This window comes from Platalea leucorodia (assembly GCF_965183815.1).
Source record: "Platalea leucorodia genome assembly, chromosome: 3".
Taxonomy (NCBI): Eukaryota; Metazoa; Chordata; class Aves; order Pelecaniformes; family Threskiornithidae; genus Platalea; species Platalea leucorodia.
In genome coordinates, this window is record NC_138825.1 from 86995392 (window position 1) to 87014369 (window position 18978).

The following is an 18978-nucleotide window of genomic DNA, read 5'->3' on the forward strand; positions in this document are numbered from 1 at the left end:
CAAGTGAGGGAGGACCCCTTCCCTCTCCCGCTCTGCTCTTACAGCTCACGTAGGGAGCCACCTCCCCGGCTTTCCGCCGGCTTCGCGAGCGGCACGGCCTCACGGCACGGCCGGCCAGCGCCGCCGCGGGCGCGAGGGAAGGGACAGGGCAGCGTCCCCCCGCCAGGCTGCGGGAGGGAAGACCCGACCCCACTCGGACGCATGCTTCTTGCTGGAGCTAAAGGGGCTTCCAAGCAACAGAATTCAGCAAAGCTGCGTTGTAAAAAGCTTGCTGCGTAACAAGAGCGAACGCCTTGGTTTTTTCCTAATTCTTTTTCTGAAAGTCCTTCTGGACTCCTTTCCTGTGAGGTTTATTTAGCTGTCAGTAAGGGACGTGGCTCAGGCAACCAGTGAGGCTGCTGAAGAGCTCAGGTTTGTATAGACAGAAGCCTTTGAGCTTCTAATCAGTCCGTGAAAAACATGTCTGTCTAAATATTTTGTTAAAAATCTAAATTCTGTTTACATTTTCTGGTAGAGTGCACTGACAGAACATGAGCGTGTTGGGGATCGATTTTTTCACGCGACCAGAAGACGCTATTGGGAAGGAATTTTGACTAAACCAAGCCGTCATCGACAGCTTGTTCTCACGTGTAGCCTTCCCTTTCCCTTCAGCCGGTGCTTTGCTTTCTGCTCCTCAGTGAGGAGACTTTCCCCTGCCGCTTCGCCGCAGCGCTCTCCCTTCAGAGCCCGGAGTCCGCGTCGCCCCTTCGCCTCCGGTTTGTACGGTCCTAGGCCGCGGCCACGGGATCCAGGCGTAGCCTTGCCCCGAGCGCTGCTGCCCGTCGTCTCCGCTGATCCGTGGGCTCGTCGAGAGAAAATCGCTTGCCAGAAGCCTTTAGGAGTCCAAGCGTACTCTGCTAGGGGAAGTAAATTTACTCCAAGGGTGTGCTTCGGAGAAAGGCAGATAATACAGGTGTTTTGTAAAGAAGTCCTTCAACTCTCGTAGTTTTGAAGGAGGGAGGACTACAGAGGGGAGTAGAAAGGAATTAGCATAAAGTGCCTCCCTTCATTTTACAGTACACTTGGCTACAGAAAACCTCTCAAATCAGTACTCTGCAGCTAAGTTACCGTCTTAAATTACTGCTCCCTTGGCTACTGCAAACTACTGACCCAAGGGCGGCCCGCAGGCGAAGCGGGTCAGCTGAAGCCGTCGCCTGGCCGCTCCCCTCGCACTGGGCCGAGCGCCGGGCCGGCCTGTGAGCGGCTGCGCGGCTCGGCCCCCGCCGGCCGCCTCCCAGGCGGTGGCAGGGGGGGCCCCCGTTCCCGCTTTTAAACACAAAAGCTGAGAAGTCGAAGTCCGGTTTTCTGCTTCCCCCTTCTCAATCCAGCGAGGGGATTTTGTCTGTTTTCTCCGGCTAGAAAACATGACACCACAGACTTCGGAGCCGACACTTGGTTTAATTGCTTGGCAAAACACTCACTTTATCGAGATGATACAAAACTTAAATAGCATGCTTCTGCGTTCCTACGGTAGCTTAAACAAACCTGTAAACGTACGGAAGTGTCTACATATTAGACTACAGGAGTCAGAGCAATAAAACTAGTATTTCCGTAACTGCAGATACACTTTTCTTGTCTTGATAGTGCATTGATAGGAACTTTAAAAATATTGTTATATAATACAATTTTCTTTGCTTTATACATCTGCTAAGAAGATGAAAGCTTAATTACTGATTAGTCCATGGTGCCTTCAGTACTGTAAAGTATTTGGTATTGATTTTAGGGCTCCTCAGTACAGAAAAATAATCTCCTTCTCCTTAGCACAGCAGTACTGTCCTGTGTTTGAATTGCTTGTGAACAATTGTTCTATCATGACCGGCGAATTAAACTCACTTTTCTAACAGAATCTGATGAGGCCTCCTCAGAGGCCCAAGGAGGAAAGCCTACAGGGAGGCAGATGCAACGAGTTACAGGTCTTCTCGTTTATTTGGAGTCTGTCAGCCTGGACAACATTGGTCATTGTAGGTTTTGATTCTATAACAAAACACATCCACAAAAAATTTAAAACGTTGTTGAGTTCTGTTTTGTGGGACTGTTGGTGAAACCAGTCCTAAGACCTGCAGACTCACCAGGGCCCGGCCTCTCTTTTTACAGAGACAAGGGAAAAAAGAGAGAGAGGAATCGTTCAGAGGAATAAAGGAAGACACGTCTGGACAATGTCTCTGGGAGAAAATCCTGACTCTGTAGAAAAAGAAACATCTGAGTACAGGGAATCAAGCTTTCACTTCTTTAGATAAAGGACTTTTTCAAGCTTCTTCAGTAGTAGAGAATTCAGCCATTTGCTGCTTGAAGGAAAAGAGACTTATATAAAAATTACACCTAACAAGTAGAGCATGGTTATGGTAAAATATTTCCCATCCATGCCCTAAGCAAAACTTCTCAGTCAGATTATTTGAGAATGGCCCCACCAACCCGTGTAACCACAAGGAGCTTTGCAACCAGGACACCATGAAAAAAAAAAAAAAAAAGACTAATTTAGCATTTGTTTTAATAATGTAAAGCCAAAAGAAAAGCTGAGTGGCAACCGCAGCCTCTGTACCTAATGGGATGCCTCACCTTAGCATCTCACTCAGCGGGAGCCTGGCCTCTCCCCGCTGGAAGCCAGCATCTGTCACCTACGTGGGCTTGTAATTTGAGTTGGTTCTGTAGCTTCTCTCCACTGACTAGAGGGAGGCCGCGGGGAGTATCTAAAATAGAATCAATAGCCCTTCATCACTAAGGAATTTCTGTCAAAAGCTCTCAAACATCCTTGATTTATTTCGGTATTGGTATCACCACGTGTTTACATGTAGCATACAGTGGAACCCTCTAGCCACACGTGAGCTATGTGGAAATAAGGAAATTCCCTTTTCAGAAAGCAGTTTTGGTTTCTAATGCAGTTTGTTTTCAAGCAGCACCTGGAAATTGAGAGTGCAATATTTAACCGACTCTTGGAAATAACAAAGAAGGGATCTAATCTGCAGCATCTCGTTGTCATCAGTACGGTCTGCATATGAATTCTCCTTGGTTCTGGAGTTTCCAAAGTTATTTCTACTCCTGAAAAAAGAGCGTTTTGTTTGGATGTAACAGGCACTACAAATGATATATATCTATCAATATTCCAGATTCCCATACAGCAGGTTCCAGAATGAGTCCCGTTGCTTGTCTTTACCTGCTCGGTAGGTGCTAGCTCTCTTTCTGCACCTTAGTCCTTAATTTGCTGAGCTCCTCTTCTAAGCTTTTAATATGTTCCTTGAGCGCAGCTTTGTCTTGCTGCGCTTTCTGATTAGCTTGGCACCGGGCTTCTTCTATCTTCCGTTCGTACCACTTCTCCATCTGCGTGGAAACGGCCTCGAAGAAGTACTGGGTTATCTCCAGGGCCTGGGAGGTGTCTCTGAGCGGAGGGGCGGGCGGCTGCCCCGCAGGCAGCGCGGAGGGCTGCTGCTCCTGGCTCTGATGCGCCCCGGCGTGGTGCAGAGCTTTGTGCCTTGACTGCCCGCTTCTGCTGGACTTCTTTGTCTGAGTTCCTTTGTCCATGAAGTAGCCGCTCTGTGGCTCAGTCTTCGCAGGTTCAGTCAAGGGCTGCAAAGCAGCTTGAACCTTAACGTGCCTTAATTTGGAGCCCAAAAGCTCGGAGGAGGGCAGCTCCTGCTGGAACCTGTGGAACGTGCTGGCACTAACAGCTTTGTCCTTTGGCCTGACATCTTGAGCAGGGGCAGAAGAAACTGGTCCGCCAATGATTAACTGTTGCTCTGTACCTACAGAATAAAATATATACATATGTATTTAGAAAAGCTCTGGGCATTTATTTTAGCATTCAGAAATCCTCATTGTTCGATAAATGATGCGGTTCCCACGTACCACGCTGTGTGTACATTGTAGAGGCTTGTATTAGTTTATCGCATCTTCACAGTCAGGTGATAGACTGGGGAGTCACTAAAAGAGAAAGGCTGGCTCAGGCAGAGAGGCGCTGCATTGCAGCTGTGGGATTACAGACTGGCAACGATCAAAGGACTTCACAAGAAGGATGTGTAGCAAAGATCAGGCTAGATTCCCAAAGCAGTTTATGACTGCTGATATTTATGAACCCCCTGCTTCTACAAAACTTGAAGCCCCGCTAATTTTGCAAAGGTAACACATTTTGATGCTCCTGAACTGTTCATTGCAGTAGCTCACACTCATGCTGCCACAAGATCTCCTGCGTGGTCTTCTGCCTTTCTAGCCTGGGGTATCCATGTACATGCCTGTTCTCTTTGCATAGTGTTTTGAGGGGCATACACAATGTATTTTACAGAAGCCCAGGGCTTTGATAGCGCTCTCCTTGGCTGTGGAGACCTGGGCATTCTGCCTGTTTCTTTTTTCCTCCAAAGCTTCCCTGGCCAAGCACAGAGAGGTGGCTTGAACCAAGGTCTTCCGTATCTTCAGGTGGCCACGATCCCTGAACGGGCCTGAATGTCCTCAGCTATTTTTGTTCTTGTCGAATGAACTAGTAATTAAACAGACTTTGGTTCAAGGAAAGAGGAAAAAGTGAGAGGTTTATTCTAGATCCTTGCAGTTTGAATATTAAGAAGGGAAATGAGTATTTTAGGTTCACATCCTTGCACCCTGCCATTAGGGTTCCATACATCTGAAAAGCACTAAATACAATACACTTTCTTCAGTAGACTTTGGATAATCTGCACACCCTCCTGACAGGCAATGGGGTGGGAGCAATTCTGACTGGGGAAGCTGGAGAAACTTCAGAAAACAGAGTTATTCAGAGCATCAAAGGACTTGGCTTCAAAGACACAGTGACATGGAAGCATCAGGAAGAGCCACTGGAATTCCACCCAACTGTGTCTTAAAATATTCCCAGCAGCTGCCTTGAAGTGTATTCTGATCCCAAGACATGAGGCATATGGACGGGGGAAAGCACACAGCCAGAATGAGTATCTGTGGTATTAATACAAGTACCCCTCAGTTAACTAGCTCGCCTTTGAATGAATATGACATCTAAGTACCTGACAAGGTTGTACCTGACGCACCGTCCTGTTGAATGCAAAACTGTTGCCCAAAGCTCTGTTCTGGCACCTGGACTCTGCTCCTTCCCCCATCTTCCGAGAGGCTGTTTGGAAGCGTCATATAGGAATGCTGGTGGGAGCCCTCCGGCTGCAGCACGGGCTGGCTGGCTTTACAGTCCTTGGCACTGTGGGGGTTGTTCTCAGTATCCAGGGTCTCAGTGAGAGACTCACAAGTGGACAAAGTTGATTTTGGTCTTGATGACCTGGAGTCTCCAGAAAGCTTGAGCTCCAGATTCTGAATCTTCAACATGCACCAAGTCTTCAGCTCATCCACCAAGGAAATCTATGAGAAAGAGACTGTAGATTAGATGATCCGGTGATTAGATCCTACGGTTCCCGGGCTGCTGAGGACGTGTGGCAGGGACAAAGAGAAGCAAGCCTGGTATCTGTGGGCTTACACTCCCTGTACAGGTACGCATGCTGCCACTGGGAATATTTAAAGGACTACAAATCAGAACAGATGAAGAACTATGCATTAGCTAATGAAAGGCAGTCCAAGCTACCCCCTCTTAGATTTGAATGTGCTACTTCAAATGCAGCTCTACGTCCTCTGATCAAGGCTGACTTGCGTATTCATACAGTCAATGGTACTTGCTAAGTGCAAGGAATGTCACATGTGGTCAAAGCTGCCATTTTTAAGAGTGAAATTCAAATTAGACACTTCTGGGACACAGCTTTATACCATTACCGACCTCTGCTCCTCTGTTCATTTGGTGATGAGTCCAACACTAAATGATAAATTACTAACAGCTTTCAAATTACAAAGGTGCTTAATAAGTGTCAGCTGCAGAGCCGTTGGCCAGTGATCATTTAAAATATTAGTAGCTCTTTTACCTTCTTGTTGATATGACATCATGAATTTAGGTCAGGCCCTCCTATGCACATGGACATTTAGTAAAGCCCAACTCGGTTTTTCCAGTAGTTTCCATTAGACTCAACAGAACAGGAACAGCTGATATCACTTAATGGTAATTTCAATTCACCTGATGTATCACTCCAGTATTTCATTTCTTAAATGGAGATTACAAGGAGATGGAGCACAAGCCCAGACATTCAGAAGCCAGTATAATACTTTTGTCTCTTACCGTGAAATAAAAACTAAAGTTGCCTTAGTTTGATAAGTACTTTTCTTTGGAGAAAAGTGTTTTGTGGATGTTAGACCAAAGTATCTTGATCAGTAGTTTATGCTGGGATTATCAGAGCTGCCCGTCTTTTAGCGTGGATTTGGAATTGTCTTACAAAAAGTCATGACCTTTTACTAGCACAAAGTGTATTTCTCAATTCTTAGAAGAATACCAATAATGAGAAAATTAATTGTATTTTAAATTTACCCGTGTGAGTGGAGAAACACAAATATCTTAGCATGTTTTGATGGTGAGTTTTTGCAGAAGCTAGAAGGGCAAGAGCTGGATCTCCACGGGAACAGTTATTCTTGTCATGCTGGTTAAACAAGCACACAAAAGGAACTTGCCTACTGGCGGTAATACACAGCTTGGAGGTGGTGCACTGGTGCCAAAGTCAGAGGGAAGAACTGCGGCCTTTTAATACATGGGGAAATCAGACAGAGGAGAACGGAGAGATTCCCAGGGCACACAACCAAATGGATGAGAAGTAAAAGGAACAACACAGATCTTAGCCTTTGTTCCTATTTGCAGACATTCCTGCAGACGTCCTTTAATGAAGCAAAAGCTGGAAGTACAACTGTTAAAAATCTAGCAGTAGGAACCTTTGCAAAGCACTGTTAGAAAAAAAGATACTTTGTTATAGATCCCAGACTTCAGACCCACCAAATTAAATTATGACAGTGGGACTGGATTTCACATTCCCCATTTCTAATGCAAAAGCTTTATAAATTTGGCTTGGAGATTAAGGTGGTGGATAGGAATACTTTGGTCTCTGAAGCTCTTTTGCCTGTTTCAACAGATGAGTTAAGTCTCCAATATTCTCACTGCCTGCTGGAACAAAACTCCTGGGCCGATCCACCTGAGCTAACAGGGAGTAGCTGTTTCAAGCCCTACCTGCCGTTTCTCCCCCTCATTTTTTTCCAGCTCAGTGTGCTGTTGCAGGCGGTGAAGGCACTCTGTTCTCTCCGCAGACAGCCGCTCAGCCATGAGCTTGTCTAAAACACGGAGCTGTGGAAAACAACACAAGTTAGTGGAGATGATCATGTTAAAAACCAAACAAAACCCCCATCTGTGAACCTTGTAAGTCGAAGTACAGTCTGTCTTTCAGTCTTCATTTCTAGGACTGCTGCCAACTACAATTAGATGTAGCTTGCAAAAAGGCTGAATCACAAAATTATCAATGAATGACAATTACATTAAAACTAAAAAATAATTTAGAGGATCCTGAATCTCAGTGCAAACAGAATTAAGCAAGAGGGATTTTTACAATTATGAACTGACCAGCTGTAGGACTGACTCTGTCTTTAAGTCTCTCTCTTAGGGCCTCAAGCAGTTTAGATCTATTGTCTAAAGAAGCACAGGAAGCCACTTAACACATTAAATGTGTTTTTCTCAAGACCCTAGTTTGCAATATTAGATCCCTGTGGAATGTCATGGTTCCCTGGTCTTGAGTATTAGCTTTCAGGTTCGTTTTTACAACACAAGAAACGATAAAAGAATGCTGACAATGAAAACATTCTTTAAGCTTAGGATATGTTTCTAATAGTCATGTGGGCAAACAGACCTCCAGGTCATATTCTTACTTGATGTTGAGTTTTGCTTTCCATCTGGCCCAGCTTAACATTCATCTTATCTTGTACTGTCCCAAACTCAGCTTTTATCTCTTCCACTGTTGCCTCCAGCTGATTCTCCAGTTTATTTATCAGGGGCTCACAACGACATCCATTTATCGGTGCCTGAAAGGAGGAATACATTTACTTGCTACATCCCGCTGTCCTCTTAGTGCACTTGGAACACTATCCTTGAGTCAGTCTTGGGCTCTTCTGTACCACGTACTGTATCTCACCCTCCTGATAACATCTTACAGTAGCTCAGCCAACGGGCTATTAGTGGGAAAAGCACGGAGTAGAAAAGGATTGATCTGATTTATATGGACGCATCCTAACACACAGCAGTGTTGATTTCGCTGGGGCTACAAGCAGCAATGAGCTCAGATCACGTATGCCGCGGTACTGTGTGCTGTATGAGGGATACCCCATTACAGGCCTATATCTGGTGTCTCGATGCTGTAATTCTGAACTGTACAAAAATACCTGATTTTGTGGATATGTGTGGGTCTGTGTGCATTTGTTTTTTAACCTAATGCCAATAATGCGCTTTTTTTTCGGTACTGTATGGCAAGGTCTCACTGTTCCTGTTTGCCTTCACCCTGCTGGCATTCAGCTGATCCTTATCTGCTGTGCACACTGCTGCCTTCCTTTTACCTGCATGACACCGTCCCAAGGCTCCTCTGCAAAGGGAGCTGCACTGACTGCATTTAAATCTCTCAGGGAGACAGTCACAAAAGGCTCCCTTAAGCTAATCCTCATCGGCTTCCTCTGCAGGCCACAGGCAGAAAGTGGCTCCTTCAGGGGGTGAGTCAGGAGCCCAAAGTGGCTGCTCTGAATCTGTCTGCAGAGGAGCCTTCCTCTCTCCTTTGGCCCCTGCAGTACTGTTTCAGAAATTGGTGGTTATTCTCTTGGCAGGAGAAGGCAGGTAGTTTGCTGAGCACTAAAGAAAGCTTCAGAAATACACATACTTAAGAAATTCTGTTTGCTATTCAGGGCCTGAGGGCATCAAAGAAGACAGACGAGGAAAAAAGAAGGGGAGAGAGGATTGTCATGTATTTCAGGCAATACTATAAGGGATTCTAGCTCTATGAAGCTAATCTTTGTGAATACATTAGATTTGTATACAAATCCTGTCTGCTCTCTGCACCTTTCTTCCTGCTCCCCAAGTCCTTCCTACTGGCCCATCCTCCTACCATCAGATCCTAGGGGCAGGGAGACAGTCCTTTTAACATATGAAAGGTCCTCCCATCCTTCCCGATGTCTGCCCAGAGTGCCCCTGTCTGGAAATTTCCCAAGCATTACACAGCGAGGTGTTGGAAAATATGGCCAGTAAAACCTTTGAAGTCTGACTTGAGTGATCTTCAGAATCTGCTGAATTTCTTAACTACAGCAAGAGACCGAGGAGGGCTGGTGGATGGATGTGAGAAGCTAAGGAAATGAAAGGATTTACCTCCCAGGGGTACAGGAGGGCGGCATTATGAAAACAACAATACAGACGTTACAATGTCTACAGGGTAATTTGCTGACTGTTTTCGTGCTTTTTAATAAACGTGTACTGGTAAACACTTGCATAATAAAATGAGTAAAATATCAGTTTCTAAACTGGAATAAGTGCACATGAGCTGGTAACTCCAGGTTTGTGAACCAATTTCTGTACAGCTCCTGCCTCCAGTAATCCTAGAATCCCCAAAGACATCCTGCAGTAAACAGAAAGAATTGAAACAAAATGTATCGAGCGTACTCAAGCTCTTGGTTTAGGTAGTAAGCTTCAGTGCTCACACACTGCTCTCATTTATTTCCCTCGGAAAAGCTCTTTGCGTTTCCTGTTGGAAATCTTAATATTTCGAAGTTCTGGTGTCGTTGCCAGTCACCGTTCACACCCGATCTCCAAAAAGGAAACGTGTTGTAGATCAAAACTAGTTACGTATACCTTCTTTAACATGCACAAAACCAGCTTATTGTTTACCAGACTTCAGGCCAAAACGCAGCTGAAGCCCCAGCGAGGAAAACAAATCCACAGTCGTGATTTCACAGCCTTGAGAGCGCAGTGACCTGAGTGCGTTTTCTATCCGTTAGCTAACTGTGCCCCAGCTCCAAGTGCTGGTCCCCGTGCCCCCCTCCCGGCGGGCGCGGGCCGGCTCACCTGCATCACCTTCCCGTCCTTCCCTCGATAGAGCGTGTACAGCTGGTAGGCTCGGACCTCATGGGGAGGGGGCGGAGAGGAGCAGTGGTGTTTACTTCTGCGCTTAGGCACGTTTTGCTGGGGCCGAGGGAGCGTCTGCTGATCAGCTGGGGAGATGGGGTCCGAGAGTGCTGAAACCTGCGTAAAATACACACGTTTTTCCTGTTTATGAGCCCCCGGTAAACCATTCCTGGTTGGGAACGGGACAAATCCATCATGACAATTACAGCAAAAACCTGATTAAAACACCGAACCAGCTGCAGGGGCTCGCCACAACCCTGGTGTCTGCCAGCATGATAACCAGATTTCTGCACACACCTGGTTCATGTGACCCCCAACAGCAAATTTCCCCACCAGAAATTGGTTTTGTCTGAAGACTAGCTCTGCCCCAGGAGCACAGCAGGGCTGCTGCCCTGACTCACTGACCCACCAAAGGGACAACTGCACTATTGCTCAACAACTATCCCTTCTCTCTCTGCTGTTTTATATCTACTGATACCTTTTCCTTTGGCTTTTTCTTCTTGCTCTTCTTCCCTTTGGGATCTGGTGAGGTTGAGCGGGGTTCATCCTTCAGATCGCTCTTCCTCTGCGGTGGCTGGTCGCTGCTCGGCGTGTCGTCAGCAGCTGAGATGCTGCCCTGCTTGAAGCAAAGACAGGGAGTTCAGAGCAGTTGCAGAGATGGGGAAAAGGCGCCTTTTCTTCAATTTCCCAGTTTTAAGCTGCTCTGCACACACGAGTGGGTAACTCTTTAGCAGCTGTCTCAGACAGCCACAGTCATGCACAAGTGATGGCTCCAAATAGAGTTAGTCCCGATGGGTTTTATTTATGCTCCCTCCTTGCAGCAGATGTAGCTGGTAATGCCGGGCTGTACCTTGCTCTGTACCACTTCATCCCGTGGTACTGACTGAGCTCGCCTTTCCTCCTTCAGCCTCTCTCTCTTCTTCCTCAGGCTTCTTCCACGGTTAAAGCGTGAGACCTGAAGGCAGACCACACTGTTACTCAGTGATGTCGTGCTCTTTCCTACCACAGAAGCCAAGCAATAGAGCAGACCTTTTTCACCTCTACTAAAAGGCAGCATGCCCTCCAAGTCATGGGGGTTGGGCAGGAGGCCAACTACCTCCTCCCAGAAAAAAAAATAAAAAGTTGCAGAAACGACGAGCATCAACTCGGAGATGGAGAAAATCAGTAATGAAGTGAGGAGGAGCAGATGGAACTGGATCGGTCATGTCTTGAGGAAAAAAACAACAGAAGACTGCGCTGTGGCCCTTGGGACTCCAGAGCACACAGCCACAGACCGATCGAAGTGGAAGAACGATGTTCGCGCCTTGTGTGCCTCCTGGCACTGAGAGAATTCAGATTCAGAAAAGGCAGCATAGAAAAGAAAGTGCACTGCCAGATGGATGCCGATGGGCCAAGCAATGTGGGTGTTCATAGCTCAGTGGTGGTGTGTTCTCATGGCTAAGTCCATCAGGGCACTTTGCTGTCCCTTGGAGGGGCCAGAGCCTCCTCCTGTGTCCCCAGGCTGGCTGCCAAGCCAAGCCAAGCCAAGCCAAGCCAAGCCAAGCCAAGCCAAGCCAAGCCAAGCCCTTCTCACACAGAGGTGACAAGGAGGAGCAGGGAAGGGATCGCACCTGGTCTCATACCAGAATACAGAGCCCTCCCACGTGCTTTCCTGCCTGAAGAGCGTTGTAGCATTTCACACACAGCAGCAGAGTATAAACAGGACATTTTGTCCCCATTTCGAAGCATCTTCCAGTGTGAGCAACCATCCTGGGGGTGGGAGAAGTCTGAGGCAGGCAGCAGAGGGACACGAACTGGGAGCTTTTGGGTACAGGGCCACTGCAGGGAACAAGTGCCTCTGGCTGCTCCATCCTCTGCCAGTCAGGACAGCCAGGACCTCTGCCAGCGCTTAATACTGAGGCTTAATCTGCACACCTTGCTGGGCATGGGGGCTGAAAGGCTCCACGTCAATAGCCCTGAGGCCACCACACAGTACCAGCAGAAACACAGGCACCTTTCACAGCAGAAGGTTAAGGACCAGGGGATGTGGCCCCTCTAGATTAACTGGCCTCAGCATCATGTGTACGTGTGTGTTGGGGTGAGATTTGTAACGTACCTGTGATGCTTTAGTGAGGAGGAGCGCAACCTCAGGGTTATTGTGCTGTCTGGCAACCTCTAGAGGGGTCTGACCTGCCTGAGAGGAAAAAGAAAACGGCATTTCCTTCAAAACACAAGCTGCTGGAAATGTGGAATTTCTCCACCCGAGGTTGGCACACGCTCTGCACACACAAGAGCATAGTGACTAACTGCCTTCATTTGCCCAGATTTAACTCAACTCTAACATCCAATATTTTCTAGACAGAGTGTTGAAGAGAGTCTGCATTAAGAGAGAGAGAGAGTTGGGGTTGTTTAGCCTAGAGAATAGAAGGGTCCGGGGAGACCTTATAGCAGCTTTCCAGTACTTATAGGGGGCCTACAGGAGAGATGGGGATGGACTCTATCAGGGAGCGTAGTGATAGGATGAGGGGTAATGGTTTTAAACTGAAAGAGGGTAGATTTAGATTAGATATTAGGAAGAAATTCTTCACTATGAGGGTGGTGAGGCACTGGAACAGGTTGCCCAGAGAAGCTGTGGATGCCCCATCCCTGGAAGTGTTCAAGGCCAGGTTGGACGGGGCTTTGAGCAACCTGGTCTAGTGGAAGGCGTCCCTGCCCATGGCAGGGGGGTTGGACTAGACGAGCTTTAAATGTCCATTCCAACCCAATCCATTCTATGATTCTAATACAAAGTACCAAAGAAAGTCCACGTCCTACTTACATTGTTGACAACAGATGCATCAGCCCCTGCCTCCAGCAACAACTTAACCACCTTCCTGTGATTTAGAGCAGCAGCTACATGGAGCGCAGTATCTCCTGCCTGCAAGTTACAAAGCAGAAAGCAACCGTGTAACACACATCCTTGGGTCTCACCCTGCAGCAATCACACCTTCCTAAAAGATGCTCAGAGAAAAAAAGACCTACACTTACTGATGCAACAACTAAGCTGAAATAAGGCCTGGTCAATAAAAAAGCAGAGTGGGGAGGAAGGGGACAGGAGGGGGCAAGGAGCTACTTCAGGGCAAGGAGCTACTTCAGCCTGGTTTTGAGAAACGCAGCTGGGGCACTGGATTTCTGGTTTAACTAAACTGAGCGACACACGACGCAGCTTGGAGACAGCCCAGCTCTATCACCATCAAGCAGATACGACATCTGAGGGCAGAACCACTTTTCCCACCACAACCTTCTCTTTTTTTGCAGGTTTGATTATTTGGTGCGCAGGTGGTCATGTATCGCATTACTCAAAAAAAATCAGATAAGTACCAGCAGTGAGATGGTTGCTGTTCTCTTCATGAGATTCCTCAAGAAAAACAGGTTTTGGACCAAAGCCAGGAGGCGATCTGGGTCCAGCACTAACACACTGCCCTGCCCTTGTCCCGGTGCAGTGAGGTGAAGACGGCTGTGATCAGATTCAGGCACCGGTAACAGAGCCAGCAGCTGTTCAAGGGAGACCAGACACGTGCATATGATGCCCTCCTGTCCCCTTTCCCTTCAGAAAATCAGATCTCCTCGAGAGCAGTGGAAATCTATTGTTTGCTGCTAACTTGGATGAGGCATGTTCATAAATTAAATCATTGTATGTGCAAATATGGAACAACTTCGGGTAGTGCTGGGGACTGAAGCAAAGCGGTGTCTCTCTGGGCCAGGTTCACACCAGTTAATCTTAATATTCAGTAGCTCATTTTGCAAGTTAAAAAACTAATTTCCAAATAAAATTATGTAGGAATTTTAACATGCTGAAACCCATTTTGTTTGCTGTAATATCTCTTATCTAAGAAACAAGATTAAATGTACAAATCAGAAAACCTCTTTATGATCCTCAACTACACATGGAAAATTTCCCAGGAACATGAGACAATGTGGTTAAGCACCATATAATCTGTTTATTTAGCAGAGTTAACACATTTTAATGTACTAAATCTATTCCCTTCTACCACCCAGTTAGGCTACGCTATAGGTACAGCAATCAATTACTTCTCTATAAACCAACTATGGATGATTAATCCTAGGTTAGACTGATCATTACTTTGAATTTAAAGCATACTTTTTCTTCACTTTTATATCTTTTTAATTCCCACTACTGCAAAATGCAGCAAAGTATTCCAGAGAAATTCACACTTTTGCAGCATTTGAATATTAGCGAGTTCTGCTTCACAATGTCTCTGTAATGGCTGTAGGATCATTAAAACCTAGTTACAAAGGAGACAACGGGACCCCATAAAATGACGAGTCTCTTGCCCAGTCCCATTCTGCACAGAACTGGTAAGGACTCAGGAGCGCCAAGCCCTGCCCCTGTCCTAAACCCCCCTTTCTACACAAACATATGACTGCAGAACTTCATAAATAGGCAATGCTTTAAAGAAATGATGCAAATGCGATGGCAAAACAATAAACCACTGATAGGCCATTACTTTAAGGCTATTCTTAAAAGCTCAGGCACTTGGTGATACAGTGAAACACAAACTGAAGTTGGATTCCTTGGGTAGGAATCCCTCTTTCCAACAACTATCCGTATGCAAAGGGCGCAGAGTCGCAATGAGGTTCATGCACTGACCTGGTTCTTTTCATGGACAGAACAGAAAGCACTGAGCAGCACCCTAACGATGGGCAAGTGATTATAACGAGCAGCCACATGCAGACAGGTATCTCCTGCCTGCAAACAGAAACAAAGCTCTGAGCATGTAATTGCAGTAAGAAAGCTTGCACTTGTCATGGTGTACAGGGATGAAATACTCCTATTAAACCAAAAAGAGCAGTAAATGTCACACACCTCCACTGAACAGCAATGCTGTCTTCTCTGTGGTACAAAATCTATCATGGGTGGGAAGGTTTAGCGAGACCTGGGGTCAGGCAAGGTGGGGGTACAAATTCTTTAACCACTGATGGGAAATACTGGAATTATACAATGCTGGTTTACTGCACTACAAAACCTGATTTACCTTTTTACATTAAATCTGTTCTTCTGAACTGCAAACCAGTGTGATCTGGAAACTCAACCCGGTGTTACACATAAGGAAGAAAAGATGGAGGAGTGGGGGCCAGAGCAGCATCCCCACAAGGGGTGGCACCTGCGCAGCTGGGACTGGGAGCAGTGCCCCACGGGTTTCCCTGTCTGTGTGCCTCTGCCCACCTTGTTATCAAGCAGGGACAAAAACATCTGGCATCCTTTTGTAGATTTTTTTTTTCCTTTGTCATGCCAGAATCATTATAAAGTAAGAGGGAAGCTGTCTGAAATTGAAGTCACCTTGAACCTACCTGATTTGACAGACTGACACACACTATATACTATCTCGGTGAGGGCAGGTCTGAAGGCTTTCGCTGCTCTGGCACAAAACCCCTTTAAGATTTCCATCTTTTTGAGAGAGGAGCCCTTTTGCAGAATTGCACAGCAGTATATGGGTCAGGCCATCAGGACCACAAAAAGCAGCAAAGGACCAGCTGCCTCGGTCTGTGCAACGGCAAAACCCCCTTTGGCTCCTTCCATCCCCACTCAAGGGATGGGTACAAGTAGTGCATCGCTCAGTCCTCTCAAAAGCATTCCTGTACATGATGTATACAATGGTTTGTTAGTGGTTTTTTTCAATAGCGTTTATAATAAAAATCACAGCTTAAAGCATTTCTGAGTATTTCTACAAGTTAAAGCAATATAGCTAAAACAAAGGCACACAAAAATGAACACATTCTTTTCAAAACTCACGTTATTTTTGAGGTCTGCTCGAGATCCTCCAAGTAACAAAACACGAGTACTCTGGGAATGGCTATTCTGGCAAGCCAGGTGAAGAGGTGTGTTACCTGCCTTAGAGAAATACAGGAAAATATAAAAGCCGTCTTTAGAAGTTGGACATAAGCATTAAAAAATAAAACCTCACAGGTCTTCCCACAAGAAGATACACCCAAGGGTGGGAAACGGTCACTGTCATTTTCCTGAAGATATGAGCTGAATGAACCTGGAGACTGAAATACCCTCTCAATTGTGGAAATGATTTATCTGGGATACAGTAAAGGCAGAAATTGGACAGTCTAACAACATCAGCATTGCTCAAGCCTGTTTGCAGGAAGCAAAGACTCTAGAAACTGTCTTAGTATCAAATAGCACTATCAAGTATTTCATTTAAAGAAATATAATTCTTGTGTTTTGAGTCTCCCCCATGCACACACACGAAGAAACACACTGCCACGGCACAGCATCTCTGATCACAAGCAAAGCCGGCCGCGACTGCTGCAGGGTGTTGGGCAGATGAGGGTCACAGTGATTTCTGTTTCTTTACGATCGTAACACAAACCAGCTCCAAGCCTGGCTGGGTCTGTAGGAGCTCTCACAGGGCAGGATGCAGATTTTAGGCTATCAGGAAGCTTCAAGGTTCAGAAAGCATGCCAGCCTCCAGCCAAGATGAGAAGGGGGAAAAAAAAGCCACTCAAACCCCAGAGAATCACATGCTAAGGTTCCTGAAAGAAGCAAACATGCAGTTTTTGTGGACAGATATCAAAGAAGAGTTTGCTTGTCTTTCTAACACTGTGAAGGATTTTATTGGTCTGAAAGTTTTTCTGACAGCATTTGGCTTTTGTTGGCCTGAAAATGTTTGGGGGTTTTGGCTCTTGGGAGCTGGAAATGAAATCAGCTCAGGTGAAAAGGTTTCCCATGCTTACTATGCTGTCTGTTCACTTTGATTATGTCCCTTAATTTGTCCCCCATGCTTTCAAGACACAGATCAAAGCTGCAGGGTTTGAATTACAAAAGGCCAGCTCTTCGATGTGGTCTTAGGTCTTCAGTTCCACAATACAGACTATTTCAGGCCTGAATGTAGTCTCTAAGCTGTGGCAGATATGAACATTTTCTCAGCTAAATTGCATTTAAGTGTCAATTTTTTCCCTCCTGGGTTTTTCTCTGAAAAGCCTCTGCGATGTCTTTATCATTTGCTGTTTGGAAGGTCGGCCCCGGTGGGATGGCAGAGAGGTCCCGTGCAGTAGGGGATGGGCAAGGACCTCGATGCTGGAAGAAGTCACAGCGCTGGTGCCTGGGGTCAGGGCTCACAGAGCAGCCTCAGCTGGCTCGTCTCCCACAGGGTGACAAATCTGGGGGTCTTCACTTGTCTACTGAATCTTCACTGAAATGTACAGACTGATGGAGGATCTAAAAAGAAGGCTACAACTGATCTCACGGGATGTTCTATTGCAGTGGAAGAGTTTTTATTAAGCCAACTTGACTGAAAATAAACTGCATCTCCAGGGTGATTGCTGCACAGGGGGAATACGCTACCCAAGTGGTTTACCCACATGTTGCCCCATTCCTCAAATGCCTGCCTGACTTGCCTTTAAAATCCCAGGTGTCCTGTCTGGCCTCTGCATTTCACTTAATACAGAAGCCATCTTCAGTTGCATTGCTCTTCTACATACTGTGCTTAAGGTGCTGGGCTGCAAGAAGTGCATCCATGCAAGCGTTCCCCAAGCAGTCCCAGGAGATATTAACCAGGAGTTACAGAAAATACAGAGTCAAATCCCTCCCATCTTCTGCTGCTTAGCAGGGTTTGGCAAATCTAGCAGCCCATATCTGTCCCATCCAGCCAAAATCACACAATGCCCCGGTGTAAGTCAACAGCCCGTAGGGTGCTCCTGCACAAGGCACTCAGCCCTGGCTGCCAGAAAAGCTGTCAGAAAGATTATGCCTTGTTGTCAGTACCATAAAAAGTTGAGAGACCAAAGAAACCATTTTGGGATTAAGCAGAATTAAGCTCTTCATTTTTCTTGAAAGCGAAAGGGGTAAAAGCACGTGCATGTGTGCAAGCATGCACAATTCCCACATTTTTCATCAGCTCCTGAGAAAGGATCCTGTCCATTAAAAAACACCCAAACGATGAAATGCAAAGGGAGAGGATTGTGCGGGTAAGACATCAAAGACCAGTGCTCATGCAGTATTAAAGTCTGCCAGTCATATTTCAGACATCAGTCTTGCTGAGCTACTCTGTGCACATACTTTCCGAGAGGTTGTCTCCAAACAGTTGACATTCTCTGTATTGTAAGCTAAATCTTTAATACCGTGAGGCATCCAAGCATGCAGGATAACCAGACTGGCATCTTAAGCCCACACCTTTGTGTACACACATGTATGTGTGTGTATGTATGTGTACACACATACCCAGCTGTATGGAGTATAATGGTTCACAGGACTATAAAGTCAGACACTATTGTCTGTTACGTGTAAGCATGGGAATTTGTCTAAAGTACCGCTGACACAAATCTAGGTGAACATTATAGCAAAAAAAATTACACAAAATAAAAATTGAAAGTTGGAACAATATAAAAGAAGGAATACACATAAAATAATATCAAAGATGAGGTAACTACAGACCACAACGTGACCACAATTGTACAAACATATGCGTATATGCACACATGCACATACAGAAACACTACGCCCAGGCAATGTGCCTTTTTACTCCAAATCTTGGACTTTGGCCACCTGTCTCCCTTCTTCCCTTTCTTTGCTAGCCCCTTTCAGTTGTTGTTTTAGAGACGCGTTTACCTAAAAATGCTCAGAGATCTCATGAAGCCATCCCAAAGCTCTCTTGCCTGTAACGAAGGATGTGGTGCTACGCGTGTGATCTGACTGACTCATCAGCACAGCGGTCCAAACCCTAACTCAGCTCACACCATAGCCTGCTACCGCCGTTTCCTAGACTATTCCATTAACGTTTGATTTAGTGAATTGAAGACAAGTCTCCCACAGGTATTACAGTTAGAGTGGAACTAAATCCCCTCGCTGTGTTATTCTTTCCTCTAAACTGCTCTCAAGGTATTACAAATACCAAAAAGAAGATAATCCAGGTTCATTACAAGATTTTGGTAAGAGCCTACACTCATGTATTAGGAAGAATTTTCTAACAGGAGAT

General features: G+C 46.0%; 1 protein-coding gene across 1 annotated transcript in view; it reads right to left on the reverse strand.

The window, feature by feature from the left end:
* Positions 1-3204: 3204 nt before the first annotated feature.
* Positions 3205-18978, reverse strand: part of ANKRD6 (ankyrin repeat domain 6) — a gene marked incomplete at both ends in the record, with an annotated part of 35427 nt that continues 19653 nt past the window's right edge. Inside the window, 11 exons of the mRNA XM_082305917.1 lie at positions 3205-3776; positions 5019-5361; positions 7097-7210; positions 7786-7938; positions 9956-10132; positions 10494-10634; positions 10866-10970; positions 12111-12188; positions 12813-12911; positions 14646-14744; positions 15789-15887. Coding sequence (XP_082162043.1) covers positions 3205-3776; positions 5019-5361; positions 7097-7210; positions 7786-7938; positions 9956-10132; positions 10494-10634; positions 10866-10970; positions 12111-12188; positions 12813-12911; positions 14646-14744; positions 15789-15887 — 1980 coding nt within the window. The remainder of the gene's footprint in view (positions 3777-5018; positions 5362-7096; positions 7211-7785; positions 7939-9955; positions 10133-10493; positions 10635-10865; positions 10971-12110; positions 12189-12812; positions 12912-14645; positions 14745-15788; positions 15888-18978) is intronic.